This window comes from Idiotropiscis lumnitzeri, chromosome 10, assembly GCF_059441095.1.
Source record: "Idiotropiscis lumnitzeri isolate Australia: NSW breed Sydney's pygmy pipehorse chromosome 10, RoL_Ilum_1.0, whole genome shotgun sequence".
Classification (NCBI taxonomy): domain Eukaryota; kingdom Metazoa; phylum Chordata; class Actinopteri; order Syngnathiformes; family Syngnathidae; genus Idiotropiscis; species Idiotropiscis lumnitzeri.
In genome coordinates, this window is record NC_142400.1 from 7,619,054 (window position 1) to 7,629,705 (window position 10,652).

At 38.9% G+C, this 10,652-nt stretch overlaps 2 protein-coding genes across 3 annotated transcripts; both read left to right on the forward strand.

Moving 5' to 3' along the window:
* Window positions 1–466: 466 nt before the first annotated feature.
* On the forward strand, window positions 467–6,408 carry rnf183 (ring finger protein 183). The gene is made up of 3 exons (XM_088307288.1): window positions 467–974; window positions 1,923–2,141; window positions 4,667–6,408. Exon 3 carries the CDS (start codon window positions 4,699–4,701, stop codon window positions 5,620–5,622), a length of 924 nt encoding a protein of 307 aa, XP_088163414.1. The 5' UTR covers window positions 467–974; window positions 1,923–2,141; window positions 4,667–4,698; the 3' UTR covers window positions 5,623–6,408.
* Window positions 6,406–10,326, forward strand: LOC148328901 (uncharacterized). 2 transcript variants are annotated; one of them, XM_088307290.1, is made up of 3 exons: window positions 6,406–7,528; window positions 8,463–9,106; window positions 10,158–10,326. In XM_088307290.1, the coding sequence occupies exons 2-3, from the start codon at window positions 8,531–8,533 to the stop codon at window positions 10,206–10,208; spliced, it is 627 nt and encodes a 208-aa protein (XP_088163416.1). In that variant the 5' UTR covers window positions 6,406–7,528; window positions 8,463–8,530; the 3' UTR covers window positions 10,209–10,326. The 2 variants fall into 2 exon arrangements, with proteins under 2 accessions (XP_088163416.1, XP_088163417.1); XM_088307291.1 differs by having other exon boundaries at window positions 8,463–8,992.
* Window positions 10,327–10,652: the final 326 nt, after the last annotated feature.

Below are 10,652 nucleotides of genomic sequence, written 5' to 3' on the forward strand. Positions count from 1 at the left end.
GTAGCAGCTTTCAGACTGTTTGTTTTATACAACTGACACATAAAAGAAAAGAGAATTAAATATTGTATATTTTAACACCAAAACTTTTGACCAAACCATATAATTTTGTCTGACAAAAGTTTGTTTGTTTAATGCCAACATATAGCATGCAGACAAGCTAATGAAAAAATCCTTTTTTTTTTTTAACTAAGTGGCGCACACTTAAATGTTTGGTTCTAGTTTTTGATGTGATGGTGGTATAGTATTTGTTTGGTGCCTTGTCTAGGCAGTTTGCAGATGAAGTGCTCCCTCTGTGAAGGAAAATACAAACCACGCTGTCTTCATGACGGTCTTCCTGGGGTCTCACTTTTTTCTTCTCGACCCGGAATAGACGCTAAACCAACTCCTTTGTTGTCATGGCAACAAAAGGCAAACAATTGCCACTTAAACACAATTGGAGCAGCAACAGATACAAACAAAGCATACAATAATACAGACATATTTTATCTGGTCTGTGGGAGAAAAAATATTACTGGATACTTTATTAGTTGGGGACTTTGTCTTGCATCTCTTCCAGTAGAGCTCAGTACAATCTGCACTTATTAATGTGAATAATAATCAGCATATTTTGTGTGTTTGATGTTTTATTTCAATATTTTATGTTTTTGCAAAGCAAGCCGTGGGATTCACATTCAAGTTATGAAATATCATACCCCTTGTATTGATTTGAACATCGTAACTTTGTGGTTTAGTTGTTCATCCACAGTGTTCCCAGCGCATCAAGTGATGGCCAGCGTCGATAAACCGCCAAACCGCACAAAGAGTCATCGAGCTTGTGCGACACGCAGGTATGACGGGTATGAAATGTCGGCCGAGTGTTGCTGTGTTCTCCTCGATTTGTATCGCGCATGACACCGCCTGTGCAAATATGTGTCCTGCCGACATCCATCACACCTGTCCGCCGATGGAGGTCAAGGACCTGCTGGAGCTGCAAGGTATTTAAGACAACTGACACATTGATACACCCCTTACAAAAAAAAAAAAGTGAGGGATATTAGTCTGAAATCCTTTCTATGACTCTTCCAGTCTCTCTCTAGTAACCCAATGATGACGCGAAGTTCTCAATTGTTATAATACTAATACTAATAATGCAATAGATAAAAATAATGGAAGCGGTTACAATGAGATGCAACGCTGTTGAAATATTATAAAAAATTCATAATAAAAAAAATAATACCAATCAAAATGTTTATTCTGGTATATACATAAAAAAAGCGAAATTTAAAATTATTTTTTTTACTTGTAAAGAAGAAATATATAAAAAGGGGTTTAAAAAAACAATTTAAAAAAATAAGTTTAAACTGTTATTTTGTTCTTTTTTATGAAAAATATGTTTATGAAAAACATTTTAAATGAGATGCTCGCATTGCCATATTTTTTTATACTAAATATTAAAACCATCGATCCTCCTTTTAAATGTGAAATTCCTATGATGTAATCTTATTCAGTAATTAAGAAAAATTATATTTATATTTTTATTTTATGTAATTTAAAAATTAACCATTTTAAAAAGGCACCTGCTCATTAAAGCAAGATTGTATACAAATATAAACAACTAAAGTATATAGCTATATTAAAAAAATATATTAATTTCAAGAAACGTACATGTTTTTAAGTAAAATGCACATGATGCCATTGACATTCATTAAAGTTAAGATAATGTTCTGGCTTAAAAGTCAATATAACACTAACAGTGTCAATTGCGAGGCTCCAAACAGGACATTCTCGGAGGAAAGTGGCCACCAATCGAGCTTAGGCTATCACAGAGATTCACAGACACTGGAAGAGTCACAGAAAGGCATACAAGTGGATCCCCTTGGAAATTAAATTGTGAGTGGCGTACAAAATGTGAGACCAGGCCTGACTGTCATTGCCTCTTGCAGAAACGTACGCACATGGCGGAGCAGGTCCGACTGGTCCGACCAGAGGCGGCTGCCAGGCGGGCAGGAGGTGGGGGCGTGCCCCTCCCGACAAGGCGGTGCTGTGTCACAGAAAACAAGACATTAGAGCGAGACTTGGAATGAAAGAGGAAGGCCAACGAAGCCCAATTTTACGTCAGGTGCACCCATGGAACTACTGCTGAATTAAGACTTCCTCCACAGGTGTGTTTTGATTTTATTCTTACTTTTTTACGGTGGTTGGAAGTAAACTACAAAGACTCAGTTCCTTTACTTGAGCATATTTTTCAAGTGTCTGCATTTTACGTATTTATTTGATTTTTTATTTGTTTACATGCTTCAGTGCCAGTTTCTGCCAATTCAGATTTTCTTCTTTGAATATGTAAATGCACTTTTTTTTCAGTTGGCATGTGCTAATTTAGCATTCTTGTTACTCAGTTCACAAGGTCAGCTAACCATCGGAAGCATGTTTTGATAACTTGTCTAGTGATTTTATTTTCAAATTTCCTTCTTCACTACACAAGTTAATAAAACAATATATATTTTGTGTGCAGAAATGTTTTTATTAGTTCTCACATAATTGACGGTTAAAAAAAAATCTTTTTTAATTTTTTACATTTAATTTTTCTTTTTGCTTAAGTAAAGGAGTTGAATCAGTACATGTACTTTGACCAGTCCTTTTTTAAACACATGTATTTGTACTTCTGCTTAAATATACTAAGTGAATACTGTATCCATTTCTGCTTTTATATGTACAAGCCAAATTTCCAATTCCAAACAACAAAGTGGAGTTTTACAGCTCTGGGCTTGTGAATACACTTCTTTTACAAAGACGTCAGAATGACACACAAATTGGAAATAGCGGTGAGCTGACTTCCAAGATGTCATCTTTTCCTCATAGGAAATGAATTGATCCGGGCTGAAGTATTGCAACTGTATAATAAAACTCAATGAGCTACATGTAAAACTTGATATCAAGGTCATCCGTATGTTCAAAATTCGCTAATGGCTAAAATCAAAACTTGAGGCACGCTTGTTTAATGAAAGGCAAAGCACAAATGCTCAAAATATTAGGGAGTAATTAAAATTAAAAAAAATAAAATACAGAAATATTAGGAAAAAAATAACCAAATATTAGACAAAATATACCCAAATATTCAATGAAAAAAATACACAATCATGAAAAAATATTATTCAGACAATATTAGAAAATTGTGCAAATCTGTATCAATATTAGAAAATAATATAAAAAAATACAGAAGTATGGGAAAATCAAAATACTTTAATGTTATATTCAATATATAAAAAATATAAATATTTGTATTTATATATATATACACACAATTCATTCCTGCCTGGAAAAAATTGCAATTTGGGTCACTTGTAGTATTTCAAGGTACTACTTATTTTCTCAATCCCTGAACCTCACTTTCTGGGATGTCGGCCGAGTGTTGAACTGATTAAACAGGTAAAGTCCTGCCTCCTCAAAATTGGAACAAGCGCTTGATTGAGACCACCTGAGAGATGTTTTATTTTTTATTTTTTAAACTCATACTTAATTAAAATGAAGTTCGCCCACTTAAGTTCTCTGTGGCTCAATTATAAGTCCTTCTTTCCCATCACTTTTACCCTTTACAAAAAAAAACGTCAAAACTTGGTTTGATGCTAAATCTTATTTTTACAGAATGCTTTGGATGAACTCATGTTGAGATTAGAGCGGGTGTAGTGGATTTTTGCGGAGAAAATTCTTGTTTGGGCTATAATCGGAAGCACTTCCACCGCAGGCATGCATGCTGACGTCTGTGCAGTAAAGCCCGAAAAACAAATAGAACCTACGAGCTAACTAAAGAGCCAACTTCAACGCTGAAACAATGTTGGGTGTCATCGGGCTGGATACCTTCTACTTGTTTCCTGCTTAGCAAGTTATTGGCAGTTAAGAGGTTGTGTTGCTGCCTGCTGAAACGCTTGACTGGCAAACGGCAAAGCGGAGACACATCTAATGCTAAAATATTAGAAGGAAAATACACCAATATTACACAATAAATACAGCAAATATTAGGAAAAAAATTGGTAAAAAATATTAGAAAATAGTGGCGCAAAAAAATACAAATAGTAAAAAAATTTGCAAATGTCATATACTGTATATATGTATTTGATTAAAAAAATACAACAAAATGATCTATAACTATGTGATTAAATGTCACAAGACAACAGAAAGAATTCAGAAAGAGTACCTCAATATTTGACAAAGTGTAGCCCAAAATATTAAAATTTAAAGTACTATTGGACACAAATTTTGAAAATAATGAAAACAAATTGGTCGCTAGAAATATTAAACATAAATATTTGAAAATAATATTGTGTCCAGAATATTGTGCAAAAATGTTTTTGAAATAATTAAAAAATACTTCACAAATTTGTTGGTATATGAAAACAATTACGAGACCAAAAGAGGGAAACTTAAACCAAAATACCAAAATGTTACACAATCATACAACATTATTTGGAACAAGGTAGGACATAGGAACATGAAAGATGTAAGAGAATAAATCAAGAATATTGGGCTCGACTTATTAGACAGAAAATTTAAGACCAAATTAATCAAAATATTAAATATTTAAAGAATTTCAGACCAATATATTATGAAACAACACAAAAATTTTACCCCCAAAATATTCTCCTGCATTGCCCGTCATTGTAAATCAACCATGTTGTATTTTTGTCGGCAGAAAGCCTTGACTGGTAAACACCCACCGCCGCCATGAGCGACGAGCGGGAGAGGCGGCGGCCTCGTCGTAGTCACAGCCACGACACCCGGCCGCCTGCCAACGTCAAGCCCCGCATGGACAACCGTCGCCCGCAAAATGTCAGGAGGTCCAGGAGCAGTGATTCTGAGCGAGGGCGGCGGCGAGAGCGCCGCTCAGGGGAGCCCAACCAGCACCAACACCGACACCAGCGCCGCCAGCACAGCAAGAACGCCGACACTGGTGAGCGCCACCGGCCACCAGAGGAAAGCGACGGCGAGGAGCTCGAGTGCGCCATCTGCTTCTGCTCCTACGACAACACCTTCAAGACGCCCAAGCTGCTGACCTGCGGGCACACCTTCTGCCTGGAGTGCCTGGCGCGCATCAACGTGAGCGCGCCCGAGCTCAAGACGCTGTCCTGCCCCGTGTGTCGCGAGATCACCGACATCCCGCACGGCCAGGACCTGCCCCGCCTGGGCAACAACCAGGAAATCATCGGCAGGCTCCCGCCCGAAATGCAGCGTGCCAAGTCCATCCGCTTCAAACGCAGCAAGGGCAAGCTCCTTCTGAAGAACCCGGAGCCCAGCAACCCCGTCAACCTCGGGGTCGTCAACCTACCGCACAAGAGCCACGAGACGCAGGCGCCGCCCGCCGATGCTTTGCGCTTGGACACCATGGAGGGTGGTGTGGCGCCCGCCACCGTGGTGGATGTAGGGCGCCCGCCCAGCAGGGTGCGCGGGCGCATTCGCCGCTTTTTCCGCTCGGACCGCTGCTACTACATCACGGTGGCCAGCGTCGTCACCATCACGGTGGTGCTCTTGATGGTGGGCATCCTGGCCTTTGTCATCATACCCAACGTGACCAATAACCCGAGGCCACCACCCGGGAACCAGACTTCGCCTCGCCCGCCTCTACGGGTCGCTTACTCGACAGGACCATGACGAGGGTTGCAAAATTTCTGGGATTTATTTGGGAATTATTTGGAATAAACCAAGAATTTACCAAAATGTCAACTCCATCAGGAGCTTTTTATTTTGGTTCAGTATTTCGGTGCTTTCTGCACAATTTGCTGTTTGACAACACGGAGCTAAACAGCAAAATCCACATGTTTATTTTTTTATTTTTAATTCTCAAGGACGTCAACTTAAATGCCTTTCTGGGTGTTGCATGGTCATTTTTTTTGTAAGTGTTGTAATATAAGCAAGCTTTAGATGTGCTGTCACTATAGTGAAGTGCGGGGAAAAATGCAATTTTGCACAAATGACTGCTTATGACACAACAAAATGTTTATATTCATGAATGAATATGAGATATCTTTCCCTTAATTTACCAACTTAATTCCCATGGAAATTTACCCGAATTTTCTACTCATGTTCAAACCCTAGCTGTGACTTTTTTTTTTTATAGACACACACACACACACTGACTAAACACTACTGCTTCACATGTTTGGTGAGGTGAAGAAATGAAGCCAAACAAGGATGGTGGCATTTTTCTATAGAAGGAAACAGACTTCAAATCGCACGCAAAGTGGAGTGGAACTGAGAAAGCCAAAGATGAGGAAAATGCTACAAAGTGTTGTTTTCGGACCAGCTAAGTTTACATAGCGACATGTAGATATGTGATTTTATTGTAAATACCCTCGCTGTAAATATTCAAGCATAGCCGCCCAGAGAAATGACTTTTGCTGCGATACTTTCCACCCGCCGGCAATGAGCATAAATAAATATGTGACATAGAGAGACCACACAAACTATTTTTTAAATATAGTTTTAGGCCTCCTATATGCTTTTAAGACAAGTTATTAAAATTCTTCAACTTATATGAATGCACTTAAGTATTCCTTAGCGCCTGTTCTCACGCTTGCTAGCAAAAAAAATAAAAAATATGAGAATGTCATATAAATTTGACAAAACGAGGAGACTCAGTTGCACAGTCCTCCAAATAAGAGGCAGAGTTGTTGTTTTTTTTCCTCTCTCAGTATTTAAACACCAAAATGTTCAAGCAAGCGAATCTTATCATTTATGAACATGCGCTAGCTTAATGCTAACATACAAAGCGAATTGACCAAAGAAGGGCGTGTGGAAATTAGCATATAGCTGCTTAGCGTGTTGCGGCACAATGTGGAACTTCATTAAATTCAGATTTACCTGTATACGATAAAAAAAAAAAGGGCTCAAAATGCAATATAGCCGGGGAGCGCATATTATTAGGAAATAATACAAATTAAGGCTAAAAACCCATAGACCAATAATCTTAAAGAATTCTTAAATATTACTTCAAATGGACTAAATATAATTTTAGAAGAACTAGATTAAAAATGAATATGAAAATGCTGTGCAGGTTTAGCACGCTAACCCGCTAGCTCGCGCATTCCTCTTTCGAGCACGGGTGCTCATTTAAGCAGGTTTTCAGTTCTCATTTGGCCTACGCTAAACAGGCCAAAATGTAAATGACATGAACTGTGTATACTTGTGTATAATCTATTGTATCATACCGATGATTGCAAACTTGTGTATATTATTTAACAGTAAAACAACAACAAAAAGCTGCCTGGCTATTATGGAACTTTTGTTGAATGCGTTATCTGTACACGACTGTACTTTGTTTCCATTTTGGAGGCCTAGCCCGTTTGCTCTTCTTGAGACGGGAGCATACCCTCCAGACTTGTCAACGCACCACAGGCCACAAGACTCTAGTTTCAAGTGAGTTTCTCTTTGCTCTCTCGCAGGCAGACAAACCAGTTGGTGAGCGACGCCTTTATCTGAATTCTTCTGGCACCAAGAAGGCCAACAGATGGATGAGACAAGTAAACGACAAGAGAGCTGAACTTGAAAAATATAGACGGTAAGCATTCATTGCAAATTTGCAACCTATTGTTTTTGTCGGAAAAGCGGAAATTCAAGGTGTTTGGGCTGTAACAGTGGAAAAGTACTTGGAAACTAAATTTTGTGATGTGAGCGGCAAATGTTGGCAGTGAACCTGACTCTTCTTATTCCACAATAAGCAGTTTGGCAAATGGTAAATCATTCATCAAAAAAAAGGCTTAAAGCTGTATATTGCAACTCCAGGGTTGGTTTACTGCCAAACTAAACATAAAACAAAGAGAATTAGACATTGCACATTTAAACAACCACATAACGTTTAAGTCTGCGAGCTTGATGCAAACACATCATGGATGGAAGAATGACTAATATTACTGCGGTTTACTGTCCTGTATTGGTACTTTTGCTCAATGCTGCCCCCGGGTGGCCGTGCTGCGCATACCAGAATGAGCAGCACAATATCCATGGAATTGAAGCAAAATGATCGTGCTAGTTTTCTAAGCAAAAACATACGTGTTTGTTGTTGTTTTTTTTTTCATGGAATAATTGCATTTCATTTTATTTAAATTAGGCAAGATGATTTTTAACTGAAAAAAAAATGCTATTTTGTCCATCAAGTCTGTTCCTGTCATCAAAGGTAGAATCCAATTGAATGTCCAAGATGAATGTAATACGTTTTATGTTTTGATTTAATTATGGATTAATTTACATTAATTTAGTTACTTTATTTTAAAAAGCAAGATTACATTTTAATTCAATTCAGCTTTGAGTGAATAATAATTTTGAATATTATATATTTCAGTCTGGCTTCCACTTCGGAATTAATTTCAGCTCTATATTTATAGTGTCCGAATTAAAATGACACCGTCACCCCTCCCGTGCTTCGGCAACGAATAGGTCACTCTTCCCAATAAGACCCCCCCCCCTCTCTCTCTCTCCCTCCTCCCCCTCCCCAGTAACCACCACTGGGGACAGAGCAAAGGTTGAACGAGTTAGCCGAGTCTTGTGGACACCGCCGACCGCCATGGCTTCGACTCCCTCCGCCTCGGCCCTCACTTCCGTGCTCCGATGTCGCGGCACATTGTGGACTAGGAATCCGCCGAGCAAGCGAAGCTCTCCCTCGGCTTATGGCCCCGCGCTGGCCGGCGGGACTCGGCTCGACTCGCTCGGCCGCGGAGAGAGCTTTTTGTCGACGTATCGACTGTCCGTACGGCACGAGTCACCACCGCGGGAGGACGGCGGGGCCCACTCATTGAGGGATCCGCGAAGATGCGTTCCGGGGGCGGACGCTTACCCAGCGTCGCCCCGCGGCCACGAAGCGAGCACCGGGCGGCCCGGAGGTGCTCATCAACCCGCCGCTGGCGGCGTTGTCGTCACCCGGCTGCTTCGACCGTGTCAAATAAAAGTGTTCGTGCGTGAGCAGCACCGGTGTGGGGTTTGCGGAGTATGCCGTGACGGTGGAGAGGCGACGCCGTCTTTTGTGGAGGTCAGATGGGCGACTTTGTGGAGCACCTGCCGCTCTCTCCAACTTCTACTGACCCACGTTGTGTTACGGAGGCTAGCCATGCTTTGCGGATGCGCCAGGGGGCGCCATCGCAAGGTGACAAAAACCATTATGAAACGCGTGGACAACAAAAATAATGATTACATAAATGCAAATATAATAGAAAATGTAGTCATGAAAAATTACAAACCAGACTAAAGTCAAATTACAAGCATTCAATTAGAGGGAACAATATATTATTAAATTATTAGAGGACACATACAAAAATATTGTAAAATGCAAAACGGAAAAATACAGAATGGAAAAGGATTAAAAATCATCAATATTTCTAAACTACTAGAACAATATAAACCATTGGGAAAATGGATGAAAACCGGACAAAAATATTAGATAGACAATCGTACGCAATGAATCATTAGAAATAATATAAAATATTACTAAAATTTTTAATGAATTATCTTTAAGTAGCACACCAAAATTATTGAATGAGAAAACTAAAATATTGCATGGGCGAGACATTAGAAGCATGAAAAAACGCTCATAAGGAGCAACTGGGAAGGCACATGATAACACACACAGGAGAGTATAAGAAGCCGTATTTCACTAAAAATATTACAAGAAAAATATTTTGGATAATCCAAAATTATTATCAAGAAAAATAAACAAGATAATTTGGAAGTAATGCACCCAAAATAGAAGAAAATAATACACAAAGATGGGCAAGTGTTAGAAATCAATGCAAAGTAATTACCCCAAAAATACAGCATTGGAAAATAATACAGATGGATTACACTCAAAATTTTGGATTAGAAATACAGAAATTTTACCCTAAAAATGTTAGGTAGAAAAAAGACGTAAAAAAATATTAACTGAGAAATTGAAAAATATCGTAAAAAATGTCATAAATTATGCTATGCAATCACAGGTGACATTTGTATATATGTATTCCGATAAATACAAAAAAATGTGAGCATTTCCAATCTTACGTAAACATTTTACATAAATAGGTAGCATGGACATAAAAGACAGAACATCCTTTGATCAATGGTACTTTGTTTTGCCAGCACTTTTCAAAGAAAGATTTGAATATTACATGAAATCTATATACAACTAATTTAATCTTTTCTGTTAATCTGTGTTCTGACAGATAAACAAAGATGATTCCCGACAGAAGATCCCCAAAAGCAGACCCGACTGACAGTCCAAGGCCTTGAACTTGATACACCATGATCCCTGTCTTATTTATTGACTTTTGTTTTGTGTGTGTGTGAATATTTTCAGTAAATGACCTCAACATGAAGTCCACCTCCAGAACATTTTGGTTATCTTCTTTCCACGAGTGTAACACGTGGTGGTGCGGGTGTTCCTAAAGTTGCGGCCTGCGCGTGTATTTTGAACATTTGGACTTCGACCTATTGGGCAAAAACAAATACTTGGTGAGCACTTTTCCATCGGCGAACCAAGAGAAATACTCACAACGAGAGGTAAAAAAAAAAAAAACGTGCCAAAAATGTCTTTGTCATTGATGTGATACTGATGTATGTGCTTAACTTGACATTTTAAAATAATTTTTACGATTGAGCCACTGAGCTCTAGAGTGGGCTAACTTTAACGAGCTAGCCAGCTCTAGTTTTCAGTGCAC